The 20,424-nt window shown below is 40.6% G+C and overlaps 1 protein-coding gene across 8 annotated transcripts in view; it reads right to left on the bottom strand.

Annotated features, from left to right (window-relative positions):
• Window positions 1-19,533, bottom strand: part of LOC137122626 (protocadherin-9) — a 200,063-nt gene extending 180,530 nt beyond the window's left edge. For 4 of the 8 annotated variants that reach the window (XM_067496124.1, XM_067496129.1, XM_067496128.1 and 1 more), the window contains exons 1-2: window positions 18,505-19,532; window positions 14,892-18,016 (exon numbers count right to left, since the gene is read on the bottom strand). In XM_067496124.1, coding sequence (XP_067352225.1) covers window positions 14,892-17,927 — 3,036 coding nt within the window. In that variant the 5' untranslated portion in view covers window positions 17,928-18,016; window positions 18,505-19,532. Of the gene's footprint in view, window positions 1-14,891; window positions 18,017-18,504 lie in introns of all 8 variants that reach the window. The other 4 variants (XM_067496127.1, XM_067496126.1, XM_067496130.1 and 1 more) reach the window with 2 other exon arrangements.
• Window positions 19,534-20,424: the final 891 nt, after the last annotated feature.

The following is a 20,424-nucleotide window of genomic DNA, read 5'->3' as shown; positions in this document are numbered from 1 at the left end:
AAGACCAAACCAATGTTTCGTAACAATGAAGATAATTTGACAGTTGTATCTATCTACCTATCTATTGGATATATATATATATATATATATATATATATATATATATATATATATATATATATTTATATGGGGTGGCGAAAACATTAGAACCACCTTTTCTTCACGTTTATCTTTTCTTTTCTATCACGTTTCTGACATTCTGACATTTCAACTTAAAAACTAAGAAATTCTAACATTGTAAAAGTAGAATTCATGGCAGAGCTGCTGTATTTTGAATTGCATTAGATTGTACAGGTGTACCTAATAAAGTGGCCAGTGAGTATATCTTATGTACACTGTTGCTCATAAAGTTGGAATAAAATGTCATTTATTCTTGATAGATAAAGTGCATATCTTCTCAAAACTTCATGGATCCATCTCTTCCAAACATATCACCATGAAAATTGAACTACAATTAACCTTTGCAACAAAAGAGGAACGTGTCCGAAAACAAAATTATTCCAACTTTATGGGCAACAGTGTAGTTATAGATCTACAGAAAGAGAGAGAGAGAGAGTGTCAGGATTTACGCTTCAGCATGAAACAAATCAGCATGTTAAAAGGCTTATATTTACTAGGTATCTGCATATGTAATAGTTACTTTTCATATCTTATTTTAGCTGTTAACATGTTAATAAATATTGAGATTGAAGCAAAAACTGAGTATAATGACTAATGAGTCTAATTTTCCATGTATTTTGCTCGTAAACAAAAGTACTGGAGACATTGGATCTGATGATCTGTCAGATAATAATTTACCCTGTGGAAATTCACCCTTTGTTTCTTGAGATATAACCACACACGTCAGACTCTTTATATTGCATGGACACTATGGGTATCTGCACCACATTTCATGGCAATCCAACCACTAGTGGCTAAGAAATTTGGCCAATAACAACTAAATGTGGGTAGCATGGATAATATCGTAATATACTGTAGTTAAAATGCGAAAAGTCCACGTATCTACATAAATAGCATGTGATGTACAGACAGTATGATGCTAAAAGTCAGTAAAGAGGCAGTAAGACACAGTTGTATTATTGACAGCACACACCGTCTGGGTTAGCGTCAACTTTACAATTGGTCTTAGGTCAAAAATCAGGCTACCTGGGAGGCTTTGACAATAATACGTAGATGCTCTGCAAACCGTAAGGACCTGACTAATAAATAATGTCCCGTATCCATAGGAGAGACATCACTCTAAGCTGTGTGTTCTTAATCACAAAGTAAATACAAGATCAAAGAACATGCTCCTCTAAGATATTAATCAGTCCAATCTGCCCAGTGTGTTGCATTAAATCCCCTCTGCCCTGCTCTGGTTATGAATATCATCCAAGAAGCTGGGCTATTAATAAGTGGACACACACACACTCATACATACACACACACACACACACGCGCGCACACAAGAACAAACTTCCAACTGTGAAGATACGGACAAGAACAAGGCCGTCACTGATCTTTATGGGTGAACTGCTTAGGGCAGTGTTAAATAAGTATTGAGGGAATAAAGTCCCATCGTCACCTCAAACACACAAACACATAAAACACACATCCTCAGACACACACGTGTGCCATTCATTAAGGAATGCATGTGATGTGTGGCCTGGGGCAACTACAGTCCAGAGTTAATGGTGCTGAAGGAACCTCATTGTTCTTCAGACAGAGGCCAGGCTGGTTTCTGGGACACTGAGACACCCTACCAAGCATGTAGCAGGGTCACATGTCACATGACTGACGGAGCCACAGCTTTTTAAAGATAAGAGGAGAAGAAGGAAATAGAGGCTCACAAGGGGCTGTGTTGTTGGATTCAGTCATGTGTGAGTCACTGCACTTTCACACACTTTGGCCTAAACTTAAATTTTTCAACTTGAATTATTATATAACATGAATTATTCAGTGTAATCTAACAACAAAAACCTTAATGAAGCTTTAACCATTCAAACAGAAAAACTCCTGTTATGAACTACCATTTTGTGTTCGATAATATAAGTATGATGAAAACAAATCGGGATAAAGTTCCCTTTTCTATGTATATGAGCTTGTATGTAGACCCTTCATGTTTATGTTATTGTAAAAGTTGCGGCCTCAACAGAGCATGCATGGCAAATGTTCACCTCTTTGCACTGGAACAGAATATCTTCTGAATGTCACGACTGAAAGCAACCGTAAAGCTCATACATTAAAAAAAAAAAAAGAAGTTTCCAGGAAAAGCAGTGGTGGCAGGAAATAGAAAATAAATCTGGGTGCATATATCCATTATCAGGCACGTTATCGTCACAGGGGAGTCTGTGGAAAGAGAGGAAAGAGACTGGGTCTCTATGTGCGCTGAAAGATAGGGGAAACCAATTTTCACCTCTTCTCTCCTCATCCCCAACACACTGCTTGATTCAGCCCTCACTAAGTCTGCACAACCAGGACTAAATCATTTCATCTAAATAAGCTGGCCAAATGTTTTACACCTCTGCATATTACCGAGTGGTGATAAGGTGCTGGTTTACCAGTCCATGCAAAGCATCACTTCGTTTTCTCTTTTTTTTTCTTCCTTTTTTGTCCACTCCATGGCCCGGACACAGATGAGCAAGGCTATAAGCTTCTGTGCATGCCAGGGCTGCAGAGATAGAAAGTGCAAAAATAAGAAGGTGAGAGTATTTTAAAACCCTGCCATTTCTTATACCCTGGACAATAAAACAACAGACAAGCCATATTTTATGTTTGCGTTAAATATTCCCGTGTGCGGCACCTCTATGACAGCTTATTCTTGGGTAGATTTATCACAGCCCATATCTGCTCAAGTCACCAGACAAAGGCAAGGCACACAGCTTACACCATATCGTGCTGATGCCTGAGGCACAAGACAAAGCATACAATCAATACAAATCTGCAGTCTATACATTGAACAGAAGTGGGTTGACACACATCCTTCCAGTAGCCATACATCAACAATCCCTATCTAATTAGCTCCCCGCAGAGCATTATATGTCTACTAATTCGCTCATATCTCTCATCGTACAACAGAAAATCACACGCTATCCACTCTGTTGTTGCTCTTTGTTATCATGATAAAGAGAATCTATTAATGGTGTAGTACAGATTCAAGGAAATATATAATTAGTCTTAACACCAGTTAATCAACGTTCTTTATCCAATACACCATGGGGAATAATTTATACTTAATTCTATGATCTGCTACAGTTCAATCAGAAGGATCAAACCTCCCAATGCTAATACAAAGCGAGCTATGGTAGCGCTTTCATGTGAAGAAAAAAGGATTTTAATCAATGAATTTGGGTTAACATTAAATTTTGCTCAGTAGTCTCTGTACAGATTTGGTTTTATTTTGAAGAGTGCAGTCACAGCCGCCAATTAATTGCCAGTGGAGCAAATCTGGAAAGTGTCTTGCAGGGTCACAGAGCATAGTTTAGGATTTTAGATTATAATTTTTTGTAGCAAGCTGTTAGAGAACAGTAATAGTGTATATAGAAATATCCCCCGTCGCAGCATTATGTTCATTACTATAGGTTAAAAGGGAAATCCATGTAAATCCCTAAAAAATCATGTTTATGATGTATTGTTAGTCTAACGTTCTTAGTGCAAGACTCTATATGGAACCAGCCACCTCTTCCAAATAAGGACATATCTAAGTATCATATTTATCTGCTTAAAAGGCTTTAATAGCAGTTACATTTCAATCATCTAAGGCCTGGTGTCTCAATGGGTAGAGCGTCGGGTTTGGATGCAGAAAGCCACGGGATCGAATCCCACGCCACCAGGTGTACCCAGCCACCAAGGGCCATATTGTTGCCAGTTCTTTTTTGGGGGGAAGCGCTCACCGGTCAAATGCTATTCTCCAGTAATATCTTGCTCAGTACTCACACAGGTTCACAAATCTACACTTGGAAGCTGCCCGGTACAACAGTCTTATCTACTGAGCTACCTCAACAGAGCAAGTGCGGGTTAAGTGCCTTGCTTAAGGGCGCCTCAGTGGTGGATTCCCTCCCCAGTCTAATTTACCTTGCCTGTTTGTGGACTGACCTGGCAACCTTTCAGTCAACAGTTCACTTATGTAACCTTTAGGCCACTTTCTCTTTTCTATTTCCATGTACAGTTGTGTACGTATGTCAGTCCTTCTTTGAAAACAAAAGAGAAAAAGAAAAATAGGATTTGCCTGAGGCTCCCAGTGGTGTGGCCACTGCACCTTCGTTCAATAAAGGAATCTTATACATACATTCCAGTGGATGAGTTTTCTCCTCCCCGCATAACTCACTGCGGTCCTGGAGGATTCTGGGCTGTTAAGGGTGAAAATGAAAATAGTTCCTCTCTTTGTCTAGAGTCAAACACACTTGGGGATTCAGACTGAGAAATGCACTCACCTTTCTTCATTTTCCCCCCAAAAGGCAAAATATAAGTTACTAGGATTAAGCTTAAGGAATGATTACACTAGAGGGAAATGTCAGTGTGGCTACACTGCCTCTGTCACTACAGGGAAATGTGACAGCGTGTGCATCAGCAAAAGAAATATAAAAATGACAAAGCTCAAACTCTGGGGCCCTCTTCTGTGTCTGACTGATCCTGATTTTAATTCAGTGCAAAGGTGTTGGGAAAATGATTTATTTAGTGAGGCCTCTAGCCAGTGCTCTATATTCAAAATGCATCTGTCGGTTCTTGGAAAGATCTAAAAAAGTAGCATGTATATGCATAAAGCCAATTTGTTGGCTACAAACTAAAGTCAGCTTTTCAGTCTACTTTAACAGAAATGTCACATTCAAGAATTCTTATCTCCCGTTGTTCTGGTTGTTCCTGCATTTATCTCTGAGCTGTTCATCATAACCCACCTGGCTTTACAGTTATCATGTCGCTAACCATTGCTCTGCTTCCACATTCTTGGAGAAAAGACTTGTGTGCTTTATCAAAATTTTATTTTGTTCTGCTATGTCTGGTTTTCTTTTTACTTTTTCGTTCTCTCATTGTTATAGCATAACTCATCATTTTAAGTGCCTTAAAACGATTCATTATAATGCTTCAAACTATATTTGACATAAGCGTGTACATACAGAAGCTCCATGTAGCTCTCCATAAACACTTTTTCATATTTAGAAAAATACTATCCCTTTTCCACAACATGGCAAAAAGAAGGGGAACTTGGGACTGGTTTGTTTGCAGTTTTAATCTTTTCAGCACATTAGAGGTCTCCAAGCGTCTCAGCAGAGTTTACCATCATTGATAAATGTGTGCAGGTACACATTTTATTTAAGGGCAAATAAATGTAGCTCGAGCCTGTACAGTATGTCATATTGCCTCCCAAACTGAACAGTTTAGTGACGTGTATTTTATTTTTATGCTTCTTTATACTTAAACTTCACTACAATTCAGAGGCAAATACAGTATTTTACACATTTCTGGATATGTGACACACACTTCCATAGCCATCCATATATGGAGTGATTAAATTCAGGCTCACCTAAATTGGGTACCAAAGTAAACCATCACTCACATGTTAATGCAACCATAATAGTGTTTAAAATTATAGAATATAATGATATAGCACTTGGGGCACAGTTTTTTTGCATAATGAATACTATTAATTTTGCTTCCACAATGTTTTACATAAGTAACATTGAAATGCTGGACATTACTTATGGTGGGATATTCTTACTTTATTGGATTGCTGCTTTTACTTATGAATCTGAATGCTTCTTCAAACAGTGGAAGTGAATCCTGAGTTTGACCAGCAATGGTCATCAATCAATCACATTTATTGGCTTACTATATTATGTACCACTGTGTAATGGCTATGAATAATGAAACAAGGGCTGCACTGAGGACACTGCTGTTGGAAAACCAAGGACAGAATTAGTCTGGTTTCTGTCCAAACAAGGTTTAAAAGGCATGTGACGTCACCCCTTTGTGGATAATTGTTGGAGTGCTCTGTCATGTGCACTCAATTTCATGATGATAAAGTTGTATAAGAGAAGAATGGGAAAGAGGGGGTATAGAGATTTGCAGCAACGACTATGTATCCTTATCGCTGTGCTTTCACAGAAACATATACACAGAATTTAACGCACCCTGTCGTTAGTGCAGGTCTTCTGTTAGAAAAGACTTTTGTCCTGTGTGCTCTCTGCTAATTGATTCCTCATTGGCAAAACGTATGTGCTACATTTTGCCACTGGAATGTTAATTGAAGAAAGGCTTTGTACAGAAAAATGACTATTTTTACTATTCATATTCTTTGACTGACTACTCTATGCATATAGAGGTCACATCTAAGACCATTTCCAACACTGTCTGCCTGCTAATATGGTCTGTGCAAGAACAGACAAAAGTAAACCTACGGCAGTAAATTCTGCTAATTCAATGAGAGTGAAGCATCTTCAAAGATACATGTTATCTAGAGTCTCTATTTGGAGCTGTGATCACTAGAGATTGGGAGACACTGACAAAATATTCAGGTAAAATGTTTAAGGAAGCAATAGTAGCATTTCCTTTTCCCCCTCCTTTTGGAAAGGACAGGCAGTATTATTATACTTTAGGTCAGAAGTCAGGTTTCAAATTCTAGTCACTGAGTGCACGCAGCTTTTTGAAACTGACCGCATAGATGAGGTCAAACTTTAAAGCCTATATTTATTTATTTATCCACTTTTTTACTTCTCCTCACTCAAATGCAGGCTAAGCTCTGCTTCTGGCTTTCAAACAGAGTGGACAGATTAAGCTGAGTTAGGTCTACTTTCCATAGATGTGTTGGCGTGGCACTTTGAAATCCATCCCCCCTTTTTGCAAAAACCAGTTAAGAGGTGACACATCTATACTTCTTAAACTGGAAGGTAGCTGGAGATTAACAAATAAAAGGGGCACTACAAAAAGAAATCTGCGCTTGCAAGTAAAAAGACACATTCTTACAGTATTCCCCCTCTAATATTTTAAAAACACACAATGTACAATACATATGAGTATATTACTGTTTGTTATGATGGTGCTGGTGGTGATAATGGCAAAATGATGATGGTGTGGGTTAGGAAATCTGCATTTAGCCCCATAAAACAAGTTTATACACAGACTCAATGTACTGACTATTACAGGACTCTTATATAATTATACTGCAGTAAATTAAGTTTGAATTTCTGAAAATACCTAACATATTGCAGATTCACATTTTTACAGTACTCACTTGCTTGTATTGAAAGATATAATTAATTATGAGTTATCAGTCACTGTAGTGATTCCACACTGACTGTGAAGAGATCGTGTTTCAGCACAACTCCAGTGTAAGATGTCTGAGAGACTGAAAAAAGCCACACAGATGAATCCACAATTTCACAATAGATTAAAAAAAAAACTTTAGAATGCATGTTTGCATGAAACAAACACTGCCAATATTATCTTCAATATCTTACATTTACAATGTGCAAAGAAGTCATCTTTCCATGCCGGTGTGAACAGTGGGAAGTGTTACAGGGGCCAGTAAATCTGCCAATGAGCACATGTGCATGCAAGTTTCCTTTTAACACAAATTTTAAAAATTATTTGAACTCAATCTTCAGGCAGTGTAATACTCTCAGCATCAGATGTTTAAGAACAGCTGCTAACTTTATCACAGCATTCAGCATCACATCAAACTGAAGGCAGAAACATAAAGACAACATGTGCTTATGTAATTCTTTAAGAGTGAAACCAAACTACCTCTTTAAATTTACTTTGAATTAAAGTGTTTCACTAGAAATAAATTATTACATGGCTGTATGTCTCTGACTTTATGTGCCTGAAATAATGGATTCAGTCAAGCCAGAAAGTCTGTTTGCTTCTTAAAATACACAACTTGGCATTATAATCAGCTGAAGCACTTGTTTACAGGAAAATGCTGATCAGAACTGATTCGCACATGGTAGTCTGAATGAAACATGTCCCAGTTAATACATAATGTCTTATCACAAAATCACAAAAGGAGAACAAACGGACAAATTAAGAACAGGAAAGAAATCATCTCTTTGAAACATTTATTATGAAATTATAAAGGTAGAATAGCACTGTTGAAATAAAGCTTTTAAAAACAGAATAAGAGTTGTAGTGCACTGAATAATTGGCAGAGTTTATTTCAGATGATATTAATGTATAGCCAACAATGAAAAAACAGAAAAGAAAATCAGGGCAAATAAATAAAACAAAAGCAAAATAAAACAAGTCCATTATTGTTTAACACAGCACATTAGGCAAGATTACCAGGAGTTCAATTTACATGAAACATCTGATATATACAAGAAAGATTTACATCGATGAGGGTTACAGAGTCTTTGTGAGATATGAGGCCCAGTAGCAAAGCAGTCAATGGCAGTCACAATTCAAGTCGAGTGTGGCTCTTAGCTTGAGGGAGGGACGGGTGGAGGGGGGGCAGGGGGGTGGTTGGCTGGCAATGCCATTATCACAACTATTAGTCTAGACACTGGCACACACTAGTGACAGAGCAGCGGCCTGTGTGTCACTTGACACAACAACACAATGACAAGGACACGTCTCCCTCTGGGGTTGTCAAGTCAGGACATACAGTACTGCTTTGCCCATATTTTACACACACCCTCATATCTCTCTAATGATAAAGCAAGAGAGGAGGGTAACACGAAGAAAGTGGGGCTATGTGTGGGACACAAAGCACCCTCATCTGTCACTAATGATCAAAACACAAAGGTGAACACACCCTTGGTGATTTAACATTGCATGTAGCAGCAGTGACCCCAATAAAACATGGGTGAAGGGTGTAGGCTGAAGACAGGGAAGATAAGGAGTGGGTGGAGGGGCCAAGTGAGGAGTGGAAAAGAGAGATGGGTTGTTGAGGTGGGGGTGTGGGGCATTCAAACAATGAAGTAGCATCATAACTTAATCTTTTTATCTTGTTTTTTTTTTTTGTAGACAAGCAAGCAGTCAAGAAACATTTTCTTCCACCCTCTACTCTTAGATTTAAGGAGTATATAAGAGAATTCAGATGAGGTGTCAATACCTTAAGTGTTTTAAGCTGTAGTTTGTCTTTTTCTCATTGTGCAGTGTTGGGAAAATATGAAGCTAGTATGTCAACTTGATTGATTGCCTTAGAAAAATGGGAAATGTGTTTTGTGGATTAGTGAAAACATGGAGATGAATTAAGTGCTGACAGTCCCACAAAAGCCACAATAACTTTTGTGCATGCAAAAAGATTTCACAAAGCAAACCCCCTGAAGATTGATCATCAATCAATTTGCTTTGAGAAATTGCAGAAATGGATGTTAAATTTGAGATGAATGGGTTGCCAGCCAAAAGTGACACACAAAGAACAAACAAAAAAAATAAAAAATAAGAAAAATAAATGAATTAATCACATATGCACACACCTGTAAAGCCTTTTGATATGTGACAGTTTTGGTCATTATCAAAACTAGGTTGCGTATTTTTTTTTTTACCAAACTCATGTGTAATCACGTGGAATTTAAATAGAAAATGATTTACTAAATAAAATTAATCAAATTTCACACAAAGAAAATCAAATATAATTCCTGGTAATTTGCCATTATCTGTGTTTTGTTAATTCTGCCCCTGGAAGTTATACAGTAACAAAGAAAAACAAAAGGCTAAAAATAAATGAATAAATATATTAATATGTTAAAAATCAGTAGCACTTGTTTCACAACAGAGAAAAATAAAAACATATAAATGAACTCCACAGTTCAGCCAGTGTACCAACAGGGAGCTTTGATTTATTTTGTTGTTTTGTGCAGACAAAACTGGATCCCCCTTGGGGCAATAATCTACTCTGGTAGTACTCACACCCACTACCTTAGTATAGCCCGCAATCCATTTCATTTCCTTTTACCCACCTAGACAACGAGGACATGACAAGTTTTTTTTAAAGAAATACAATGTTCTCTGCAGTAGGAGCCCTGCAAATCCTCCACTGATGATTTAAAGCTTTGATAGAAACTTCACTCACGGACTTATTGGCTTACTATCTCCTGATAGCTACATTTGTTTTGAGGATTTGCTACATTTTTCTCCGTAAGAGAATTCAGTAGTCAGGTTAGTCTTCTTGCATCTAGCAACAGTTTGTTTAATTATTAAACTGCTGGCAAAGGACCCAGTTGTACATAACACAGAATTTGCTCAAAAATTTGGTTAATTAATAACTTTATTGTTGTTTATCCCTTCTAAACATTCATTCATATGCATACAACTGGCTTTATTAGTCTGTGTCCTTATTTTCAAGAACTTTTTTAAATTAAACAGTCAAAACTATTATGGCCACGAACAGGTTAAAAGATCACAAACACATCCCACAAAAATGACAGGATAGTTGAGGAGAGGGATGTATGATCACAGTCGGCAACAATCACCGGCCTCTCTCCATCTTCCCTTTTCATTCAGCCAAACTCTGTGTCAGCACAACCCACAAGATATTGCAACAGACTTTTCCCCTCAGGTGCAACATTGTCATAGTTCATTAATCTTCTCAAACTTCTCCTGCTGCCATCAGCCCCCGTACGTACTACTAATCCCCTTATTAATGTGGCAAATGAACCTGCACAAGAAGGACGACTCCCTCAAGGCTCCATAATTACAATGGTCTGTACAAACTCCTGTTTGCATAGAATGTCCATTCATTAAATGTACTGACAAGACAACTCCGGCAATACTCCGCAAAGATTCCCTACTCTTCCTCAAAGGTCTGGTGCACATCTTTCACTTTAAACTGAACTTCTACATCTACTTAAATATTTAATAGCCTGCTCAATTTTTATGACTGATAATGTCATAAAAGTCTATTTTTACTGTAGGGGTCACAATAAGAGGAAAAATGATATGTGAGAGGGATGCAGACAGAAAAATTGAACACAATTTAAAACCAAAACGTCCAGAATTATGTTGATAGAGTCTGCCTTACAGTATATCCATGTGCTGTCTATTGGTCTAAATATCCTGTAACTATAGGGAAGGTGTACAAATGAGAACTGTTACAATATTTTCCCAGAGCTAAGGCATGAGCTGTGCAGCAGAGGAGCACATCAGAGCAGAGTTGGATAAAATGAACTGGAAATACAAACTTTGCTCAGTGCTTGCATCCTTTCGCCCATGCGAGAAAAGCACTAATCACATGCTGTAATTAAGCCGTATGACGCATAAGGTGTTTGGGCCACATGGTCGGCCCAATAATTCTGCATCCCGACATGTTATGTGTATTAGCATAAGAAAACCAGGGGGAAAGAGGAAGCACCTTGTGTATGTGCATAATGTGCCTATGAATCTTGATATGTGAACAGTCATGTGATTTTCCACATTAACCATGGGATTTATTTATCATCAGACTGACGTTAAATTCAAAACTTTAAATACAGATGGCAATCGATAAAGTGCAGTGTTTCATTCGTCTTCTCTGGAAATATTTCCAAACAGTAAAACCTTGTCAACGTGTCTATAACGTGAGCCTTGGGATCTGATGTACAGTAAATGGCTAAAATGTAGCCATGGGGCTCATGTTATGTTAGTGAAGCACATCTATGTCTGACTATACTGAAAGGAAGAAAGACTGATGGTGAAATGGCTATGCTTATACTTGGTTTCTTAGATGCTTGTGTTGCTTTGTGAAACTAGGACAGTATTTTCATGCTTTTTTCCTCAGTGTTGTTTACACTAATGTAGGTCCCTGGAGGGTAAATAATAAGTGGAAAAAAAAGAAAGGAAAGGCAAGGATTGCTCCTATTGCTAGCAGCAAAGTCTGGGGTCTCTATAAAGCTGATTCCACTGGGCATTTGTCTATGATAACGCTCCTGTAGATGTCTATTCCTCATGTTCTTTACGCTCTGAGAGGACGACACAGTTGAAGCCTCTCTGTTTCTTTTTACCTAAATGTTTATCGGTTTGCTTTCCTGTTCCTTTTCCATTGATTGGTGCTGATGTTGCATAGAAGTGACTCTGGAAAACTGGAAGAAAATGGCTTTTCAATTCAAAGCGAGTAGGTCAAATTTAAAAAGCTATTTCCCACAGCTTTGCACGTCTTTTTTCTTGAATGACCTCTTTCACTTAATTGCTTATTCCCTGTCAGGTACAGGGAACAGTGGGTGATTGATGATTTGTCACTTGTAAGGCAACAATGTAAATGCAAAGCTTCATCTGTCTTTCATATATTTTTGTGATTCGGACTTGCAAGTCAGCACCTGACTCGCTCCAATTTTAATTCACTACATTAAACCTCATTTTACAACAGAACAAAACCAGCAATAACTTTAAATGATATTGACTTATTTTTATTATCTATGCATATATAACATTTTTTTAATAATGCAGTTCTTATCTTTTTCCAAAGCACTTCTTCTCTGCAGGGAACATGATATGATAATCCGAAGATATTACATTTTGAATATAATGTCTGTTTAAATATTCACTCAAAGGTAATTGGTATTACTAGGCTTTACCTTCTATTTTAAATTACACCTAATCCTCTCTCTGCTTTTATTCAATACACAGTCGGAATTCAACAAGGAAAAGGATGAACTGGACGGGCATCTGCTTATCAATGCTCATGAAATGGATATGACAGGCACATGTGAATACAAATGGTTCAACATGCAAATAAATCAAAATTTGGATGAAACAATGAGATTGATAACATACCCGGTGCTATTCAGTAAGACACATGAGTGCGGACAGTGCAGTCCAATCATTTTACCACAAACACTAATTGCCATTTAGCCTTACATTTGAGCTGGGAGCTTTGGAGTAAAAGGTTTTTAGTGAAAAAGTGGTAGAGATTTCATTACCAATAGCCAAAGACTGAATATTTGTATACCATGCTACTATTACTTTTTCTCCTAATAATCAGGAAACGGAGAAAAGAAAGTGTGCCCTTGTGTGCAGTCAAACTATACTGGTGCATATTTATTGGAGTAATTAGCTGTTTTCACACTGATGTGAAGGCCAATTCGCTGATTGTGCTTTTTGTGGTGCAAGTTCCAGCTAGATCTAAATACTATTGTTCAATCAACAAATAAAAGGAAGCAATTAAGTTTTGAGATTCTTATGACAAAGTTGTGATGCTTACAGGGCAAGCTTCATGTTGCACTTAAAACAAATGACAGAGACAGACTGAACTGGTTTGCATCATCAAAAGAAAGTGGACTTAGACTGACGCACAACTTGACAGTGCACATTATAAGGCCATTTCTGAGGCGTGCGAGAAAACAGTGCAACGTTTATATGATCAGTGGCACTCTATAGAACACACCAGCTCTGTTTGTGTGCTGCTTTGACTCATTTGTCAGAAATATTGATTCCAATAAATCTTGTGTGGAATTGTGAAATGTCTGAGCGAATCAATGAAGTTGTGCTTACAGTATAGTGTCATATATCATGCGTCCTCCTCTAAGTTTGAATTCCCTCCCCACCAGCATCACCCATTTTATCGGCTCGTCTCACACACACACACACAAGCGCCTGACAAGTGACGCCTAACTGAATGCCTCTTTTGACTGCCACCTCTCTCACAGAAACACATTAAATGCAACCCCTGATGCTGTGACCCGGAGGTATGCATCGATAGGAGTCACACAGTGTCACCCCTGTAATTCCACTCTCTTTTCCAGATAGATCTTATCACTCACATCTTTAACTGCCATTATCAATCTTCCCTGTGCAGCCTCTGCATCATTAGGCGAGAGTATTTCACTAAGAACACCAACATAGGTTTCACTCCTTTCTTCTCCTCCCTTGCATTTATAAGTCCACTGCAGGTTGGCAACGTGCCATGCTGTGCCATGCAGCGCAACACTGCCACCTAAAGGTTTAGTACCACCACCCATCAAGCCTGACCCAATGACAACACTTTCACTCTCCCTGCCTTTATCCCTCTGCACCCTCTCTCTCTTCCCAGTTCTGTGCTGCTCCCTGCATTTGTCCATGTGTGTTCCATTAGATTAGAACTGTGTGTTGTGTAGTGGTGCTTTATTAGCAGAAAAATTAATAAGGCTTTGATAAAAAGCAGCATGGATTACGTTGAAATTTGAGGCTCATTATTGGCTAATCCTTTTTGAATTGGATGTGTATCAAGTTCCAGACAAGCTTCACTCAGTTCGCTAGTGTGCTTTGAGAGGAGGCATTTAATTCAAGCTTAGATGATGTGGTAAAGCCTACAGTGACATTCACAATACCACCACTGCAGACTAATTATTGACTGTTGCTATTGCTGCAGGTGTTGAAAAGGTTACAAAGTCTTATGTGATATTACAATTTTTTTTTCTTTTGTCAATACAAACCAAAAATAAAGGAACAAACAAACAAACAAAAAAAATATGAATACACTCAAGAGTTTTATGAGGGGAGAGGTGAAGAGTCAGCTACTTTTTTTCTTTTCTGTTTTTTGGGAGAATGTGTGCAGCATTTATCTAGGACAAAAACAGTAATTGGAGTAGATAGGCAAGAAAAAAATGTTTCTTTCACAGAAGACATTGAGTCACATTTAATGTAATGTTGGTACAGTTTACCAGTGATCTAACCTGGGTGCTGAATAGACAAAATAAGGCAAGGCAATCACTCACCCACTTGCATTCTATTAAATATGAATTAAATATATATTAATGACAAAGCATCAGTGTATAATTAATCCCCCAAAGTTATGCATGTGACTGTTGAGTCCATACTCAGCTCCATTAATTAGCAGTTGTTCAAGTTACTTTTTTAAGTTTGAGAAACAGAGGAACTTGCTGAAGCAGTGTGTCTCCTGTACTCTTTTCTGTTGCTTCACAGTAACTTGCAGTGAGTCTCTAATCTAGACTGGCACTTTAGCACTGTGGCACAGGGCAGTTATAGGCAGTACTTATAGACCAGTAAAAGTGCTCTTTTACCTGCTGTCTGGTGTGCATGGGCCCCTTCGTCTTGAACCCTCCTTGGGAGCTGCACTCTGAGGCACTGAAGTGGTCGGAGCTCGTGGAGGACCTCTTGGAAAGGGTGTCACAGCCCCCAACAAATGTGTTATCCAATGGGAGCTCCTGAATCACGTGATGCTTCTTTACTGAGACCGGCGTGTCAGCCTTGAGGTGGAACGCCGATTGTGGCGAGGCAGACTTGTAGTGTCGGGCCAGGTCTGGGCTGTTAGGTTTGAAGGTTGTGGTAGGTGTGGCATTCCAATCAAAGCGCCCAATCCCTTGCTCCTCCAGCTCGGTGGGCAGGCTGATGGTTCCGTTGATTGGCTCCTGAGCAGGATCGTCAGGTTTGTTGCCCTCAATGGTGACAAAGTTGAGCAGGGAGCTTTTTGGGGACTTCCTTTTCTTGCGCTTTTTCTTCTTATTCTGCTTGTTCTCTGTGTTGGGTGACATCCACTCGGCGCCTTGCTTTTTCCTCTGTGCGGCCTTGAATCGGGAAGCGTGGCGGCAGCGCAGCAGCACAGTGACGAAGATGACAATAATTACCACTAAGGCGCCGGTAACGAAGGCTATCATTATAGTTAAATAGTCTCCACTTTGATAAGTTTCACTGCTTTCACCAATGTTTCGGTCAATTGGAGTCTCCATGGTGCGTCGAATTAGATCATTGATAAGTGTTGAGTTACTCACAGTGTCATTGACATAGAGAAATACCAGCACCAGAGTATGGAGAGATTTGGGATATCCCAGGTCACTGATGTTGACCACTAATCTGTGTAAGCCTATGTCAGTCACTGCTGGTTTTTCCTCCAGAGTAATATTCCCAGTGACAGGGTCAATTCTGAACAGACCCTTGTTGTTTCCACTCACAATGGTGTATTTGAGCTCTGCATTCATTCCTGTATCACCATCTACAGCAAACACTTCCGCTACCACAGATCCTGGGATAGAGGAAAGAGGGACAAGCTTGAAAGATGTGTTGGAGGGGGGGTAGATGACGATGGGCGTGTTGTCATTTACGTCAATGACATTGATGGTCACCTTGGCAGCCGAGGAGCAGGGAGGCCTGCCACTGTCCACAGCCCTGACATCAAAAGTGTAGGAGCTCTGCTGCTCCCTATCAAATGACACATTGGATTTTATCACCCCGGAGTAGGGATCTAGTATAAAATTCTCATTGTCATTAAGTATGGAAAGAGAAACAGCAGCATTTTCTCCAGCATCTGAATCGGTCACAGTAATCACCCCCACTGTGCTGTATTTAGGAAGATTCTCAGACACAAAGAACTGAAAGTGGTTATGTGTGAACTTAGGGTTGTTATCATTTTCATCCAGCACAGTCACGATAATGGCTGCCTGCGTTTGCAGAGGGGGTGTCCCATTATCTCTTGCTGTTACAGTGAAGAGGAACCTATCCTGATCCTCCCGGTCAAAGACCCTGGATGCAGTCAGGACCCCCGTTTTGCGGTCGAGGTCAAAGAATGATGCATTTGGTCCCAGCTGATAAACTATCTCTGCGTTTTTCCCGCTGTCCTCATCTGTGGCGCTCAGAGTGGTGAGGAACAGGTCACGTTTGTTGTTTTCCATCACGGCCAGCTCAATAACTGGCTGAGTAAAAATAGGTGGGTTGTCGTTCTCGTCCTCCAACCTCACTCTTACTAAGGCAGTCTGATTCAAGCTCGGCTTTCCAGAGTCGGAAGCTACGATTTTAAAGTTGTATTCCTTGGTCCCTTCGTAGTCCAGCAGCGCAGATGTCTCTAACAGATACTGGTTGTCATACACAGCTTTGAGATGGAAGGGAACATCCTTCTCTATAAAACAGATGACCTTGCCGTTAATGTCGGTGTCTTTGTCTGACACTGTGATGAGAGCGATCTTGGTATTGATGGGGTCCTTCTCTGAGAGGAAAACAGTGCCATTGATGGGACTGATTATGTATCTCAGGTCTATGTTAGGCGGATTGTCATTAACATCTGTCACATTTATGGTAACAGTAGCTCTGGCGGGGCTAGAGCTGCCATCACTGGCTAAAACGGAGAGCTTATGAATAGCAGTCTCCTCTCTATCCAGGGGCCTCTGCACAGTAATTAGGCCAGATGTTGTATTTAATGCAAAGAGTCTTTTTGTAGCCGGAGACACCTGAGTCCCAAATACATAGCGTATCTCTGCATTTGCCCCAATGTCTGCATCTGTGGCCTGAAGCTGCACGACAGATGTGCCGATGGGGGAGTTCTCTGGTATGTGCACCTCTATCTGACTCTCTTTAAACACGGGTCTGTTATCGTTGACATCTGTGACTGTAACTTGGAGGATGGCAGTGCTAGATTTCTGTGGACTGCCACCATCCTCCACTTTGATCTTCATCACATATGTATCCTTCTGCTCTCTGTCCAGATTCTGCTGCACAATGAGCTGGGGCCACTTCTCCCCCTCAGGCGTTTCTACTATGTCTAAGCCAAAGGCACTTTGCCCATTGATCAGCTCGTATTTATGCACGCTGTTGGGGCCAGTGTCTGGGTCAGTGGCAGAAGGAATAGCAAAGCGGCTGTTAATGAGCGTGTTCTCTGGGATGGAGATGTTGATCACAGGGGACGGGAACATGGGGGCATTATCATTTGTGTCTCTGACAGTTATTTTGATCTTAATCAGCCTGAAATAATCATTAGGCAGAATGACCACTTCAATTTCAAAGGAGCACTCACTGTCTTCAGACGAGGAACCGGGGCACAACTTCTCTCTGTCGATTCGGTTTGATGTTGTGAATATCTCACCAGTGCTGCTCAGAACGCGGACCAGTGGGTTATCCCCTGCTTTGGAGACGAGCCGGTACACGAGATTAGCACCGGCTCCAGTGGCAGCATTTGTATGGGAAATGTTTAGGTCCTTTGGTATGTTTCCAATGAGGACATTTTCTTGCAGCTCCTCTCTGATGGGGTAGATAAGCTCTTGGGCTATTGAAGGATCTAACCATATGCAGGCAAGTAGGGCGCCCAACAGGTAATAGTCTTTTAGATCCATGACAGTGTAAATATGTTTCCAGCCTTCACAGCTCAAAGGTTTCTGTCTATGCAGGTTGCACGTGATGGCAGAATCTCCCACAGAAAAACCTATAAATACATGACAGAGTTTCTCTTCAGTGAAACAAATTCACCTTGCACAGTAATTGAATTTCATTAAAAAACGTCCTCCACTCTTTACACTGTTTTATTTTTATTTTATTTTTTTTACACGATTTACTATAAAAATCTGTCCAAAGTGCCAATGGGCCTTAATCAACTATTCATGGAAAAAGAATCAACAAAAACACTGCAGCAACCACTTAAGCAGTCATTCATGTGTATTGCTCCCTCTCTAAATAATCCACAGTTTATGGTCACTAGGAATTCTCTGCGCCTCGAACCCCCCATGGTCACAAAACTTCACAACGCATTACCCCGTCTTATTAATTTTACACTTAAATTGCCAAAATTAAAGAGCTCTCGCCGTGTGTGGGCTCCTAAACGAATGAACACGCATGAATGAAGCCAACAAATATGAGCTCAGTCAGATTTTGAATTCTTAGTGGGCAAGTGAAACCTAGTCTTATCTTACATACCCAAATCCGTTCCAGCGCAGGAGAAAGACTGGAGTGTGTCAGCTCATAGTCTTCTCATCCAGTGTGCCGGTAAGCTTATTCGGGTAAAGATATCCTTCTCAGGCGGATCTGGCTTTGGGTCCAAGAAAGAGGACAAAAATAATCGCCCCGGAGGATTAATTAGACTCAAAACCAGGTTTTGAGTAAAAGTAGCCGCTCGCACAAACTGGGATAAATAGAAGGCTGCAGATGTCGCAGTTCCTTTTCCCCCATTTAACTTCAGGAGCGGACAGGAAATAATTGTGATTGCGGTGATCAGCGTCGCCCTCCAGCAGACATACAGTCAGGTGGTCAGTGGTTTGTGGTGTCTTCCATTAGAGCGGGTCCTAAAAATCAATGCTCATCTCCCGTACACATCCCGAGAAAACCGGCGTGTTTTTTTTCTCTCTCTGCCCCCCCCGCCCTCTCCACCCCTCGGCTACCTGTTAAGGTGAAGGAGCCGACGAGGTGAACGCAAGCAGAGACACTCGTGTCCCGTCATGTTTCAAGTTCACGGAGCTCCATCAATAATCAGCCGACGCAGACACAAGGTTGAAAAAGATCACGAAAGCCTCTATGCAAAGAAGAAAAAAAGAGGTGAGAAATCTCAGAGTGGATCCAAGTGGAAGTGCCAACCTGCATAGAAAGACTGTTTAGAGTGACAACGATGCGCAGCGCGTCTGTGCCGTTTATCCTTGCACTCTCACCTCCAGAGCAGAATATCTTGCACTAACTCTGTGTAAACCCATAGGAGGAGTGAAGTACACCACACCGACACCGCCCCCCCACCGCCCCGCCGACCCTCGTCATTGGACGCCGCCCCTCTCTTTCAGTGGCGTCGACAAACCGAGCGGCAACAGGATTGGCCCGAAGTCACGTCACTTAAAAGAGACCGGAGGGTTGTCCGCGGTGAGATGCTCTGGGAAGATGCTGCAGGCTGCAGAGACGCTTAACCAAAACCCCGAGGCTGGAGGGGGGATGATGATGACGACGATCATGGTGATGAAGCTGCTAGTGCTGCTGATGATAATGTAGAAAAAAACCGTCGGTGTCCTCTAGCTTTTCCACTGTGGACTGTTACATAAAGGCAGTCATTGGCTCCAAAGGGACGCATCAAACGCATAAGACAACCTGTTAGGCTGTTGTCAGGTAGGCTACACTAATTGGGGTGGACACATAAAGCCACAAGATTGTAGCACAAAAAAAAATTATAATATTAAAATAATAAATGCACTGCTACGGTTTCCTGTGGAGATGACTTGCCAGACCTTGTGTGAGTGTCACCAATAACGCACTCCAGACAGAGAAGCCGTTGTCTAAGCATATTTGCGCGGGGTCGGCCACACTTGGCACCCTGGAGCCAGTTATCAGCATCTCTCCGTAAGAAATAGTCTAACCTTGACAGTTACCCCAGTCATCGAGCTGTAGTGCAGTGGGGCTTAATGCGTGAACTGGATTTCTTGTTTGAATTTCACTGCCTCGTGCCGGAGTTGGGCTGATCTGAGGCGGCTGTGATGTGACTTTGGAATTACCCACAACAGCAGATGATCTTACTCTACAAGTTTCAAAGAAACCAGAGGAGGCTGAACTGTGCGACTGAGCCGAGTAAGCCCAAAATGACATGTCAGAAATGACACGAGGTAACTAGGAAACAGGATGTTTAATAAAATGGAAATCAAAGTGAGCCACATAGATCCAGCCATTATTTAATACCCACTGCCATCCCATCATGGCTTAATTTCAATGCAGTAGATAACCCTCAATTTCATCCACTGCTCCCTGCCCGTGCTGCTGCTGAGGCAGGCAAGCTGTTGAGCTGAAACGATGAGCAACGTGTCACGGTGAACACTGCCATCTTGAGGAGGTCCTTCACATATTCCTGAGCTGTGCTGAGACGCTTCA

This window comes from Channa argus, chromosome 2, assembly GCF_033026475.1.
Source record: "Channa argus isolate prfri chromosome 2, Channa argus male v1.0, whole genome shotgun sequence".
Lineage (NCBI taxonomy): Eukaryota > Metazoa > Chordata > Actinopteri > Anabantiformes > Channidae > Channa > Channa argus.
The sequence above is the reverse complement of the archived record's forward strand: the minus strand, read 5'-3'. Positions and strand labels throughout refer to the sequence as shown.